The 15,720-nt window shown below is 39.9% G+C and overlaps 1 protein-coding gene across 1 annotated transcript; it reads right to left on the reverse strand.

Annotated features, from left to right (window-relative positions):
* Positions 1-2,914: 2,914 nt before the first annotated feature.
* LOC150036517 (uncharacterized) lies at positions 2,915-3,304 on the reverse strand. The gene has a single exon (XM_090313154.1). The coding sequence runs from the start codon at positions 3,302-3,304 to the stop codon at positions 2,915-2,917; it is 390 nt and encodes a 129-aa protein (XP_090169280.1).
* Positions 3,305-15,720: the final 12,416 nt, after the last annotated feature.

Here is a 15,720-nt window from a genome sequence, read left to right on the forward strand (position 1 = left end):
CTACTTATTTTTAGGAAAAGGTAAAACAAACAAAAGTAAATAGATATAAACAAAATAAATAGATAAATATAACAACCTCCAACTCCTTTTCCCAAAAAACTCAAACCACTAATAAAATATTTAAAATCCTAAACTTCGGTCTTTAAATAAAAGAAACGATTAATTGCACGAATTAATTTAAATCTTACCTAGATTTTGGGACGTTACAACCTTCCCTCCTTAAGAAACTTTCGTCCTCGAAAGTTCTAGTTCTGGAAGAGATCTGGATGCAGTGTTCTTCATCTCATCCTCTCGCTCCCAAGTTGCTTCCTCAAATTGATGGTTCTACCACAACACCTTCCCTAGTGGCACCTCCCTGTTGCGCAAAATTTTCACCTCTCTGGCCACAATTTGTGTAGGCTTCTTTTCATAACTTTAAGTTTCATTTAGCTACAAAGGCTCAAATTCCACCACATGAGATGTGTCCGTTAAATACTTTCTCAACATAGAGACATGAAAAACATTATGGACCGTAGAGAGAGACGATGGAAAGCCAAACGGTAAGCCACAGGGTCGACTCACTCCAAGATCTCGAAACGCCCTACAAAATGTGAACTCAGCTTACCCTTCTTTTCGAATCTCAAAACACCTTCATTGGCACCACCTTCAGGAACACTGTGTCACCTGCCTTGAACTCAAGGCCTTTACGCTTAACATTAGCATAACTTTTTATCTACTCTGCGCTGCTAGCATTCGAGCCTTGATATTCTGCATGGCTTCATTCGTTAACTCCACTAACTCAGTTCCCATCAGTTTCCTCTCCCCAATCTCACCCCAGCAAATAGGAGACCTGCAACCTCTACCATAAAGAGCTTCGACATGCTAATGGTGGCCTGATAGCTATTATTATAAGCAAACTCTACCAAATGCAAATGGGAGTCCCAACTCTCTGAGAACTCCAACGCACAAACGCACAACATGTCCTCCAACGTCCAATTCATGCATTCTATTTGCCCATCCATCTAGGGGTGGAAGGTTGTACTAAAGTTTAATCATGTCCCTAAGGCTACCTAGAGGCTCTTCCAAAAACTAGAGGTGAAACGATGGTCCCTGTCGAACACAATTGACACTGGCACACCATGAAATCTTACTATCTCCTTCATATATAGCTGAGCCCACTTACTCACTGTGTATGTGAGCTTCCATGGAATAAAATGCGCCACCTTGTTGAGTTTGTCTATCAAAACCCAAATCACTAAGAAGCCCTTCGTTTTCTTGGGGAAACCCGTAATGAAATCCAGGGACATGCTCTCCCACTTTTATTCAGACACATTCAATGGTTGTACCAAGCCTACTATCTTCTACCTTGGGGCCTTTACCTCCTGACAAACTAAACATCTGCTGACATAGTCAGCTATCTCTCTTTTCATATTGAGCCACTAGTAATACTGCTTCAAATCTGGGTATATTTTAGTACTACCTGGTTGCATCGAGAATGGAGAGTTGTGAGCTTCTGTCAACAATTCCCCCTTCAGGCCATCATCTGCTGGAAAGTATAACCGTCCCTGATACAGAAGGCCCTAGTCCACCGACACAAAAAATTCACTGGCCTGGCCCAACCCTACCTTGTAACATTTCTGAACCAGGTCCGGATCACCCTGCTATACAATAATAATCCTCTACCTCAAGGTTGGTTGCACTGTCAATTGAGCTAGTTGCGAAGTGACTTCCCCCACTACCACCTCAATCTCTGCTCACTCCAGATCCTTACACAACTAAACCTGCTTAGTGATCAAGGCGATCGAATGAGTGGTCTTCTGACTGAGGGCATCGTCTACCACATTCGCCTTACCTAGGTGGTAGAGCATCTCGCAGTCGTAATCCTTTATTAACTCGAGTCACCTACGCTATTTCATGTTCAACTCTTTTTGGGCGAAGAAGTATTTCAGACTCTTGTGGTCAATGAAAACCTAGATTTCCCCATATAAATAGTGCCCCCAGTTCTTCGTGGCGAACACCACCACTACCAGTTCCAAGTCGTGAGTAGGATAGTTTCGCTCATGGTTTTTCAACTAGCGGGAGGCATAGACGACCACTCTACCATGCTGCATAAGCATACAACCCAAACCCTTCTTAGAAGCATCACTGTAGATCATGAAATTCCCGAAACCATCTGGTATTGTGAGAATCGGTGCTAAAACCAACCTCTGTTTAAGGTCCTAAAAATTGTCCTCACAAGCTTTGCTCCAAATAAACGAAGCTCCTTTTCGGGTTAGCTGAGTCAACGATGTGGCCATGCTAGAGAAATTCTCTACAAACCTACGATAGTACCCAGCCAACCCCAGGAAATTGCGCACCTCGCTGATCGTTGTAGGGTGGGGCCAATTTGTAACGGCCTCAATCTTAGCTAGATCCACTGAAACCCCGACCTTCGGCACCACATGCCCAAGCAAGGACACTTTTTGTAGCCAGAACTCGCACTTAGAAACTTTACATACAGTTTGTTTTCCTTCAGCGTTCCTAGGACCTTCCGAAAATGTTCGTCGTGTTTCGCCTCTGTCTTGGAATAAACCAAGATGTCATCAATGAAAACAATTACAAAGGTGTCCAGGAAATCTCTAAACACCCTGTTCATCAAATCCATGAATACCACTAGAGCATTGGTCAAACCAAAAGACATTACAATGAACTCGTTATGCCCGTATCTGGATCGGAATGCAGTCTTCGGGATATCACTATCCCTGATCCTCAACTGATGGTAACCTAGCCGTAGGTCAATCTTGGAAAATACAGTAGCACCCTATAACTGGTCAAATAGGTCATCGATCCTAGGGAGTGGGTACTTGTTCTTGATGGTCACCTTATTTAACTCCCTATAGTCTATGCATAAACGTAACGATCCATCCTTTTTCTTCACAAACAACACTGGTGCACCCTACGGAGAAACACTGGGTCGTATGAACCCTTTATCAAGCAGTTCCTGCAACTGGACCTTTAGTTCTTTCAATTTGGCCAGAGCCATTCTGTATGGAGCTTTGGATATGGGAATAGTGCCCAGCTTCAGTTCGATCGCAAAATTAATCTCCCTTGGTGGAGGCAACCCTGGAAGTTCTTTTGGAAACACATCAGGATAATCGCTTTCAACTGGCTCAGAGGTTAGAGCAATCTCGGTTTCTCTTGTGTCAACTACGCTAGCCAAGATACTCCAGACACCTTGGTTAATCAACCTCTTGGCCTTTACCGCTAAAATCACCTTGGGCAAAACTACTGTCACCTCCTTACGAGAACAGTCTATACAAGCATGATTGGCAACCACCCAATCCATGTTCAGAATTACATCAAAGTCACACATGTTGATAACGGGTAGAAATGCACGTTATCATAGTGCTACGTTCTTAAACAATGTTGGATTGCATGATAAAACATGTTAAATTGCATCCATCAAGCATCAGTTTCATAATATTAAGATCGCATGCGTTCAATGCATAGGAACGGTTGATTTTAGTGTTTTTATGCAGAATATGCGCTCACGCAATGCAAGAATTGCGATCATAGGAAATCATTGGTCGAGCGCAACTTCACCGCAAGGCTTTGCGATGATTGTGTTTGCAAACATTTGCCCAAGAAGGATTGCTGCAACTTAGTCAGCACAACATGATGGGCGTATCTGGGTGAAAGGCTAATTAATCGCGATGGGACAAAAAGCTGATGATAGTCAAATTCGAATTAAGTTGACAGCCGATAACGATCACAAGTACATTCAGCTTTTCGGTGATAAATATTCTACACATCAGTCAGGAATTAAATCCATCCCATCTGTACAATCATGAAAGAGAAGCCACCGTTCACCTTGGATGTTCTATAAACACCAGAGGGATCCTTTGGAAAAGGGGTTCAGCAGTTAGAGATTTCATACTTCAGTTCGCTCATCTTTGTTCATAGTTTTCTTTCATTTTAAGGCGGATGCGAGAGAGAAGGTGGTGTCGATAGATCGTTCCGGTAAGCTTAGGAGAGCACCAGAAGCTTCAAGAAAAGAGAGAGGGCCGATACCTGCAGAAGCGGGAAAATCTTTAGAACTGAATAGAGATTACAATGTAAAAGCCTCGGCCAGCAAGGAATTGCTACCAGGCTCTCTACCTTTAACTTCCATTATTATTTTGTACTCCACTCGTTTATCGAAATGGAATCTATTTCTCCATATCTATTCACTCTCTGTTATTTACGCATGAGTAGCTAAATTAGTTGAATGGGTTGAGAAGCATTTAGATAGCACAACTAGGGAAACTTCACTCTATGCAATTATCTTGTATTATGTATGCTTCATTCGTCCATTAGAGATACTCAGGAGGGTAGTCTAAGGACAGGATCTAGGCTTGGGAAGGTCAGGTTAGAATCTAGGCTGGGGAGAGTTAGATTAGAACGCATAATAAAGAGATAGGAGCTTAGGAATAAGCACTATTTGTTATCAATGCATCGCATGCATCCTAGAGATAAGATATGATTGTATGCGGTCATCTTACTTTTATGCATTTTGCATCATCGCATAAGACAAGAGTAGAGAATTAGGGATAAGCTCTATGGACACTTTTGCATTCAACACATGCATCCTAGACTTAGGAGCATCGCATTTGCATTGGAAAATGACTTGCTGTGCATGGTGGTAGCATGATCGCATAGTCTGACGCATTCCAAAGTAACGCTAGCTAAAGATCTTCTCAACCCATTCATCGCATACTCAGTGCATCTATCACACAATTGACTTTTCTCAAATCCAGCCATTTGTTTATTTTCTCATTAACGCAATCAACAACAAACCAACAATTTATTTATTTGGCCACCGCAAAGTTTTCTAAAAATTACCAATGCAACTTGTTTTTACAAGTCCCTTTGTTCGACCCTGGACTTACTAGGAAACTCAGTGGAATTTACACTTGGATTTCACTAAGGAAACTTGAGTGTACAATGTAATTTTACCATCGCATATCATCCACATTTCCACTTCATAAAATCGAGCATCAAGTTTTTGGCACCGTTGCCGGGGACTTCGAAAAAATAGAGTGCTAACGGTAATTTTTTTGATTTCTTTGCAGACTCTCAATCTCTGGTGAATTACGACCCAGAGATTGCAAGGACATTCAAAAGCAGACTAAGAGAAAACCGCCAACAAGAAGAGAGAATACCAAGAATGGTGGAGCAACTAGAAGCAAGGGCCGTTAACACGAACAACATAATGGCCAACCCCATCCTTCTGGCGAATGATCGCAATAGACCCATCCGGGACTATGCGTCACCTAACCTTTATGATTTATCTCCAGGAATCATGAGGCCGGCATTAGATGGATTGAGGTTTGAAATGAAGCCGGTAATGTTGTAGATGATTCAGGCTGTTCGGCAGTTTGGAGGAAGGTGTGGCGAAGACCCGCACGCCCACCTCCAAAGCTTCATAGAGATCTACAACACTTTTGTCCCGAATATCTCTGCTGAAGAAGTTCGACTAACTTTGTTCCCATTTTCTCTCTATGATCAGGCTAGGAAATGGGCATATTCTCTCGAGCCGGGAGAGATCACTTCGTGGGAACAGGTGGTAGAAAAGTTTATGAAGAAGTATTTCCCACCAACTGAGAATGCTAGGAGAAGGAAATTAATAACAAATTTTGAACAAGAAGATGACGAATCGCTCAGTGACGCTTAGGCGAGGTTCAAGCGGCTGGTAAGAGACTGTCCACAAAATGGCTTACCAGACTACCTGTAAATGGAGATTTTCTACAAAGGATTGAATCCCTCTTCGTAAACTGCTACCAATGCGGTAGCCGCTGGTGGTCTGCTCGACAAAACATATGAGGAGGAAAAAATTATATTTGATCGCATTTCCAAAAATCACGAGGACTGGCGGGAAAGCGATCAAAGATTAAGAACAAGAAAATGACGCAAACAATGGGGCCATCGCATCCCTGCAAAATCAAATGACTGCAATGACAAGTTTGATACAAGGCATCGCAATTAATAATATGGGAGCAAAGAAAGGGCAGGTTAGTGCAATTACTCAAACGACTACAAGTTGTGTCATTTGTGGAGATGCTCACCCAATGGAAGAATGCCCAACAAACCCGCAATTAGTATGCTTTATGAGAGATAATCCCTATTCCAGTACATACAACTCCGGGTGGCGAAACCACCCAAATTTTGCATGGAAAAATCAACAACAAAGCTTTCAACCTGTGGCACAAAAAGGAGAGCCACCTGGATTTTTCCCGCAAAACAACGGTCCAGTGCATAGCCAAGCTAGTAGCTCATAAACACCGCAATCTTCGTCCTTAGAGAGCTTGTTGAAGCAATACATTGAGAAAAATGAATCAGTGCTTCAGAATCAAGCTACATCCATTAGAAATCTCGAAATCCAAATGGGACAAATTGCAGGCAAGCTGAAAAACATACCGCAAGGAGCATTGCCGAGCTCAACTGAGCTCCCTTGCAATGCTAGGGGTAACGGGAAGGAACGCTGCTTAGCAGTTTCCTTGATAAGCGACAACATGACTGCGGAAGTAGGGAAGAAGCCCATTGGGACCAACTTGAATGTGGTGACAACCGAAGACCCATTGACCTATAGTTTAGAGAAGCCCGAGAAAATAGACCCTGAAGTTGCGTCCACCTTTAAGCCTCTAGATCTTGAAACAGAAGAAGTCCAACCACCAGTAATTCCGCAAAGATTGAAAGAGGAACAAAATGAGGAAGGAAAGATTGCAATAGTGGCTGCAGCGCAAAATGCTATGATCCCACCTAAAATGGGCGACCCAGGAATTTTCACGATCCCATGCTCTATCGGAGGGACCTACAGTGGCCAAGCACTATGCGATTTCGGGCAAGAATAAACATAACGTCACTATCAATCTTCAAACAATTGAATGTCGGCACACTTACACCCATAAAGGAAACTCTCCTGCTCGCTAACAGATCCCGAATACACCCTGAAGGAGAGTTGAAAAATGCCGCAATTTCAATCGATAAATTCATCTTGCCAGCAGACTTCCTCATTTTGGATTATAAAGCAGACGAAGATGCGCCCATCATATTGGGACGACCATTCCTTTCAACCGATCGCGCTTAAATTGATGTGCGCAAGGGAGAAATTGTAATGAGCAGTCATGGGGAAAAACTCCGGATTAAGGCAGTAAAGATCCTAGAGGACAAAGAAAAAAGAGAAAAGCCACCATGGACGTGAACAAACCAGCCTGAAATAAGTGGTCTTTGAGTATTATATGATTCAACCTCATCAGGGACGCAATCCTTTTCCCATATCAAATACTTCATGAACTTTTATCTTACTCCTTATTATCTATTATCAAAATTACTTTGTTTTACTGACTATCTATCTACACGATTCTCTAAAAAAAAATTGTTGTTTTTTTAAAATAATTTGACCCTCTCTTTGTTTGTTTACAACAATTAAGGCACAGGATTGTGGAGATGTTACATGAAGCAGCAAATTATCTCACTCCATCACTGTAATCCAAAGAAGAGAGATCGCCGCAAAGATGGATGAGTCAATACACAATGCAGGCGACAGCGCAAATTTAGGGGTATATTCTTCCTTATCCTTTATTTCAAATTTTGCGCCGTCGCATCGCATTTTAGTTTTAAAAGTCTTATCACTGCATCCTCTTTGATCACCGTAATCATTTGACATAGATAAATTTAGTAAGTTACCGCATAATGTCTCTTTGCCAAGTATGATTTCAATGATGAAAAATATGCTTCTATTTCTTTCGTATAAACTAGAGTCAACTTAACTTTAAGATAGTCACCTCATGAAATATTTCTAGAAGTTAGGGGTTTGCTAGCTTTCTTTCAAACTCTCCTTACAACATATTCTAAGAACATCACATGAATCATTTCAATCTTTTGGCAATGAGGACATTGTCGCATATTAAATTTGGGGATGGGATATTTATTTTTGACCTTGCTATTCTCTAAAAAAACAAAAGAGAATAACAACTCCACTGTCAACGCAATGGAACCATGTTGATAAGAGCTAAATTATGAAAGGCACTTATCCATAGTTGGATGTCCGCATGACACACGTGGGGGCAAGCCAAAACGAAAGTAAGTCACCAGGATCAACGCATAAACAAATGACCGCAACTCCACTGCCAAGTAGGCATGAGTTTAGTATGAGAAAGAGTGCATTGCTCACAGTTGGATGTCCACATGACACCCGTGGGGGCAAGCCAAAACGAAGGCAAGGCACTTGGATCAGCGCAAGGTCAGAAAAAAAATAACAATGACAAGAAATATACAAGGATAAAATCATTTGACACCCCATTGACAAAAAAAAAAACTTTTTGAAATAAATCATGCGATGTTCCGGAAGTTAGTAAAGTCTTTTTGAAGGTTAAGTTTGCGTTCCCTAGGTCTTAGAAATATTTTGAGAGGAGACTTGAATAAGGCTTAAAGAAACTTTGGTATATAGGATTTGAACGAAGTATCCTTCAGAAATCTAGGAAAAGGACATTGCGGTTGACTTCCTAAAGGAATCTTCAGCTTATGCTTGAGGACAAGCATTGTTTAAATTTGGGGGTGTGATAACGGGCAGAAATGCATGTTATCATAGTGCTATGTTCTTAAACAATGTTGGATTGCGTTGATAAAACATGTTGAATTGTGTCCATCAAGCATCAATTTCAGAATATTGCGATCACATGCGTTCATCGTATAGGAATAGTTGATTTTAGTGTTTTTATGCAGAATATGCACTGACGCAATACAAGAATTGCAATCATAGGAAATCATTGGTCGAGCGCAACTTCACCGCAAGGCTTTGCGATGATTGTGTTCGCAAACATTCGCCCGAGAAGGATTGCCGCAACTTGGTCAGCGCAACATGGTAAGCGCATCTAGGTGAAAGGCCAATTAATCACGATGGGACAGAAAGCTGATGACAGTCGAATCCAAATTAAGTTGACAGCCGATAACGATCAAAAGTACACTCAGCTTTTCGGTGACAAATATTCGGCGCATCAGTTAGGAATTAAAGCCATCCCATCTGTACAATCATGAGAGAGAAGTCATCGTTCACCTTGGATGTTCTATAAATAACAGAGGCATCCTTCGGAAAAGGGTTCAGTAGTTAGAGATTTCACACTTTAGTTTGCACATCTTTGTTCATAGTTTTCTTTCATTTTAAGGCGGATGCGAGAGAGGAGGTGGTGCCGATAGATCGTTTCGATAAGCTTGGGAGAGCACTGGAACGTCAAGGATGGAGAGAGGCCGACGCCTGCAGAAGCGGGAACATCTTTAGAACCGATAGACATTACAGTGTAAAAGCCTTGGTCAGCAACGAATTGCTACCAGGCTCTCTACCTTTAACTTTCATTGTTATTTTGTACTCTACTCATTTATCGAAATGGAATCTATTTCTCTATATCTGCTCACTCTCTGTTATTTACGCATGAGTATCTAAATTAGTTGAATGGGTTGAGAAGCATTTAGCTAGCACAACTAGGGAATCTTCACTCTATACGATTATCTTGTATTATGTATGCTTCATTCATCCATTAGAGATACTTGGGAGGGTGGTCTAAGGACAGGATCTAGGCTTGGGAAGGTCAGGTTAGAATCTAGGCTCGGGAGAGTCAGATTAGAATGCATAATCAAGAGATAGGAGTGTTAACTTGAAATTTGATGATGCGATGATATGCGATACTACTTCTAGATGCATGTGTTATTAATGGAATGCTTGTAGTATGCTCTGCATTGTCACAAATTTACTTGCGTTGAAACCAAGTATAATTTCACCACAAGTTTCTCGGAGTGATTCGAGGTCAAACACAGAGATTGCGTAGTTAATGCGTTACGTTCGTGATATATGCGGCCAGGGGTTTTTCAATTAATAAAAGATTGGTTCATACAGGTATTTAAAATTACAGTAAAGTAAAGTTGCGGGAGTAAAATAAAGTGCGATAAAAGTAAACCTAAGCTAATATGATACAAGATATAGAATACTGATACATGATATTGAGATTGAGACTGACTGCGAAGATTATACAAAGGGTCGTGTTATGTGGTGGCAAGTCTTTATGTATGAAATAAAGATAGAAAGAGTAATTAATCGCAAGTTCATTAATTGCGTTAAATATATAACTACGGTTCCGCTTTCCCTTGGCGTACACCTCTCGGTGATCGACCGTGTTCCCACATCTCTGTGGTGAAATAGGGATGAATGTAATGAACGCAAGGTTGCTTCCATCTCTGGAAGTACTTTTCGCTTTAGTTAACGCGACAGGCAGAATGGCATCTTCACTTTTGCTCTCACAAGTGAAGTTGTCGTCCAGCATGCTTTAGCTAAACATATTTATTTCTCTAGCACAGTTTAATTTACTTGTTTAATTCATTCTAATTACCAAGGGATTAAGAAAACATCATGGAGAAAGCGATTAATGGAGGAACAGAAATAGACAGAAAGATGGAGATGAAAATGATCATGACATTCAATACTAATATTTAGCATCTGATACATGGTGTGAATGATAGAGATTAAGAAGACGAATACAATTGATGATAAGAGATAGAAACAAATACAAAAAAGTGCCAACGTCTTGACATAGATCTGGACAGTGGATGTGCTTGTCGGCGGATGGAATGAATGGAAGGAAGAGCTTCCCTCTCAGGCTTGCTCGTCCGGTAGAAGTGACCTTGGTACAGAGCTTCACGGCAGGGATTGAAAGGATTTGCCCTGAGACTCATCTCTCGGCCTTATCTCTTAAATCTTCCGGATCTTCTTCGATCAGTACTCAGACCAGTCTCTCTCTCAATATACAAATATCAAAATATGCCCGTACCAAGTATATCTTCTCATAGAATTTCAGAGGCTATTTATAGGCTCAATTTTGACTTTCTGTAGTGTGGATCCCACTTTATTGTTATGGAAATTTCAGAAATGGTGGAGTGAATATTCCTTCTGTTACCCGATTAATCCCACCAGAAATGTACAACGGTCAGCTGTACACATGTCTGGATCCTCCACAATTGCGTTACTCTTTTGCATCTTCGATCATTTACCCGCATGCGGTGTTGTTTTTTATTACCACATGCGGTTAAAGTTGCGTTGATTACTTAGCTCTCAATCGATTGTTGCATGCGCTGTCATTGCGTTGATCATCTATTCATTCCTAAATGATGGCGCAATGCGACGTAGATGCGTTGTTCTTTTTCTCTTGAGCCATGAACGCATGCGGTGACTTGATTTCCTGCAAAACATAATTGAAATATTCTTTTCTACCATTGCGATGGTGTTAGTGGGTGTATTGACGACAATTTATAATTCTTGCATTTCTTAGCTAATTTCCATACAATTGATGCAACTTTCCTTTCTTTTGGCCCCAATATCTAAATAAAGCAGTATAAATAACTTGTATTTCTACAAGTTATCACATCGCCAAATTTAGATATATGCTTGTCCTCAAGCATATCTTCTACTAAGGCAATAATGCTCAATTCCTATCCTAAATTTTACGTCAATTGGTTGCTCCGAATGCTCTACCTAGGCACATTACTTAACATCGCAATTTCTTTCTATCCTTGTTAATACCTAACAAAGCCCTACTTTATTCTTCTATACAACAAAATTCTGCTCAAAAATGCTTTTCTAGTTTTAAAAAGAATGTTTACCTCTTCTTGTTAAAACAACTTGATGTGTCTGGATGCGGTGGTCAAACTTTGCGTCATTTATTAGAGAGTCTTGATGTAATACCCTAACCCTAATTTGGAAGACATGAAGAAATAGGATATAAAAACAAAAAAATATAATAAAATTATGAGGAATTTAGATGCAGGAAAACCAAGATAAATGAATTAAGTATGGAATAACGCAATGGTTTAAGTATTGTCTACATGTTGCAAAGGGCATGCGGTGATGGAAGCATTGGACCAAAAAACTGTCTTATGCGTGATGCCAAGCGAGAGTAAGAGAAAATGGGAGAGAGAGACACCAGCGAGATTGGAGAGGGTGACACCAGTGAGATTGGAGAGAGTAAAGGCAGAGAGATGGGAAAGAGCAAGAGAATGGGAGAGAGTGAGATTGGTTTGAGCGAGAGAATGGGAGAGAGCGAGATTGGTTTGAGCGAGAGAATGGAAGAGAGCGAGATTGATTTAAGCAAGAAAATGGGAGAGAGCAAGAATTTGAGCGAGAAAGTAGGAGAAAGCGAGATCGACAGCGAGAAATTGGGAAAGAGCAAAAGCCACGAGAGCGAAGTCAGCGAGAAAGTGGGAGAGAGCAAGAGCCACGAGAGCAGAACCAGCAAGAAAGTTGGAGAGAGTGAGAGCCACGAGAGTGGAAAGAGCGAGATTGAACAGACGGACGCATTTTAAAGGGGCTAGACACATTCATTAATAATTTGGATAATTAATTCGAAAATTAAGCGATTGATGTGGCAAAGGGAGATTTCATGTGGGAAGACTTAAGGAAGTAGTGTACAGCTAAGATTACATGCAAATTAAGGTAATTTTGGTTGGCAAACTCAGAATTAGACAACTCAAAGCTCGGTTAGCCCAAGTTTGCATGGGTAGCTTAAGGAAAAGCCATTTGTATGGTGAGTTGTCGCACAGAAAGGAGCTGAGAACAGCTATAAATAGAAGGCTCAGCTGAAAGTTAAACTCATTCCAAAACAAATTCCAGTAGTAAAAATCCTATAGAGAGAGTAAATTTTTAGTGAATAGGCTACCGTTGGTCTGGAAGGAAGGAAATTCGAAGGAGGTGCTACTCAAATTCCAATTTGGTCTGAGTAAGGTAAGTTGGTAGTTCTTTAAGAAGTATTTTTAATTATATTTAAGAAGTAATATTAATTGGGAATTTTCCTTGCAAACAACGATAATGGCAGGAAACAAAATACGAAAGAGGAAACTGGCAAAACTATGAGTGTTATAGCTTTATAATTTCGATATATCGTGAGTGTTATAGCGTTGAAGTATCATGATTGTTATTACAGTTTTGGCATATTGTGAATGTTTATATATATAAATGCATGATAGGATCGTTATTATGGCTTTGACATACTGTGATGTCTTAGTAATTGAATTCATATTAGGGTGATAATGTGACTTTGCTACGTTTAATGAAGTTTAATTAAAGACATGCATATTAGGTACCGCCTATGTGATATAGTTTTAATATTTATAACTTTGGTAGGTGTGAAGTATATTGTGAAAACTATATTATATAGCCTTGATATAAAAAGAAGATTCCAAGTATATATACAGTGTGGCATATTAGGAATATTTATTTAACTCTACACTTTGATACAGAGATATAGGCATAAGTAAATGCAAAATATATGCTTTGGTGATATGATGATTGTTATGATATTGTTTTTGTAGTAACTATATGGAAACTGCGATTATGCCCGGGATGTGGTTAGCATGCTTAACAAAAGGTGCTTGGCGGGAAAAATTGGTCAGCTTCGGTCGGTGGGAAATAATGGTCGGCTTCGGTCGGTAGGAAATAATAGTCGGTGACAACCGACAAGAAATATGGTCAAGTACCTAAGCATGACTACCGGGATAAATAAAATGGTCGGTGTGCACATTGGCGGGAATTGGGGTCATAGGAAGGTTTCCATAGATAATTGTATTGATTAATGATATGATATGCATGCTACGTGTAGCTTTTGGGATAAAGATTACCGGTTGCATGATTATATCTTTGACTGTGCATGAGTTATAATGCAAGTGTTGGCATGTGATTGATTTCCCAAAAATGATGATTTTCAAAGTGAATTTCATCTTAAAAGAACTACTCACTGGGCTTAGTAGCTCACACTCTTCAAAATGTTTTCTTAATTCCCCCCAGGTAGCAAAGCGGAGCGTTCAAGGAAGAGTCCATCACATACCACTACCAGCTAAGAATTCGGTAAACTCTCAGGGCACGGCTCAAACCATGAATAGAAAGAAAATTTAATTATATGTATAGATAGATAGGGGGAATGTTGTAAACCTATTTAAAATTTATGGAGACATGGGGGACATATTGAGCATAGGTATTGTCTTAAAAGTTTATATAGTCAATCTTATGCTCCCTTCCCGGTCTTGGGGTTTAAGGCTTGGGTGGGGATGTGACAATTGATCATGGTTACACCCTTTGTTTTGGCTTGTTCCCGCGGGTGTCATGCAAACATCCAACTACGGTTGTGTGCCAATCTCAACTTTAAGTCATGAATTTCAGAGGAGTTGTATCTTGTTTCTTTTATTTTTTCTTTTGCTCATTTTTTTCTCTTTTCATATTGCGTTGTTCTTGGAAACCTACCTTCGTTTTGGCTTGCTCCTATGGGTGTCATGCGAACATCCAACTACGAGCAGGCTCCTTTCACAACTTAACTCTTATCAGGTTGGGATTGTTTTTTAGGTTTCCCTTGCGCTGACATTGGAGTTTATATGAAAATTTATAATTTTTTTTTTTTTTTAGATGATAATCGCATTTTTCTTAATGACCGCATACTCTTGATATCATCTACTTAGACCTTCCCCACCCCCAAAATTAGAGATGCACAAGGTCCTCATTGTGTTGTTTGGATAGAATAGACAAACACTTAGACAAAATTTCAAAAAGAAGGTTTGAGCAAAACTTTGAAGGATAAAAGGTAAAGTAATGCTAAGCTACGAATTAATTAAGTGTTAGTTAGAAAATACGGAGTGTGGGAAATGTTACCATGTATATGCATATTATACATCATGGCAGCGCAATGAATAACACAAAATAGAAGATCAAGAATATCACAAAGTTGACAAAGGATGATAAAGAAGAGGCACAGGCATATAGATAGAATTGTTACTTAGTTGTATTGAAAATTAACTAAGTATACAAGTAATTACAAATAACGCAATACAAAAATTTTTGCTTGTACAAAGAATCAAAGAATTTAATTAAACCTAGAAAAATAATGAATTGCAGTTATCTTTTGAATTTGATTCAGACGGGTGCACGATTAAAAATTACACTGCGCTTCCATTAACGCAAATACATTTTTACTGAGGATGGGTAACAACGCATATATTCCCGCAACACACCCCTTAACTCAACGCATTTCTGGAGGACGGGCGCACGATATTTCTACCAGTGCAACACTACCTCAACATAGTGCCTCTTCGCTAAATACAGAAAAAGAACACACACGAGTGCAACACACCCCTCAGCGCAATGCATTTGGGTATAATGGACACAAAGTGTATCTGTTATCATGGAATGCACCCATCATCTCGTTATATACCAATTTTTATTTTTATTTTTAATTCATCAATAATGCTAGTCGAAAATACTTTGCGGTGTTCAACTTTTCATCCAGTCATTCACAGAAATTTTAAGAACATCGCTACTAATGCCTACGAGTTAGAGAAACTAAACATGACGTGGACAGATACTAATGAATTAAATCGAAGGAAAATATCGATACTAATTCTAATAAGCAGTAAATAATGTAATTTTAGAAAGCAGTAAATAAAAGCTGTAAAGAAAGCAAGTAAACATAGATAGGGACGCAGATTGGAGAAAGTTTTCAGAATTAACACAATAGCATCCCCCGCAAGCGGTTAATCTTATTTGCCCAAGTCAATGGTATCCATGCGTTGATCCACGTCGCCTCTTTAATAAGGCTTAATCCGTTGACCATTGACTTTAAACATGTTGTTCCCATCTTCCGTTGTCAGTTCCACTGCACCATGGGGAAAGATAGTCTTGATTCGGAATGGTCCAGACCA

The sequence above is a fragment of the Benincasa hispida genome, chromosome 4 (genome assembly GCF_027475165.1).
Source record: "Benincasa hispida cultivar pf3 chromosome 4, pf3_genome.v1.1, whole genome shotgun sequence".
NCBI classification, from domain to species: domain Eukaryota; kingdom Viridiplantae; phylum Streptophyta; class Magnoliopsida; order Cucurbitales; family Cucurbitaceae; genus Benincasa; species Benincasa hispida.

Bases quoted from the DNA above. Each gene is read 5' to 3' on its own strand.
- LOC150036517 (XM_090313154.1), bottom strand. From the start codon at position 3,304: ATGGATTGGGTGGTTGCCAATCATGCTTGTATAGACTGTTCTCGTAAG.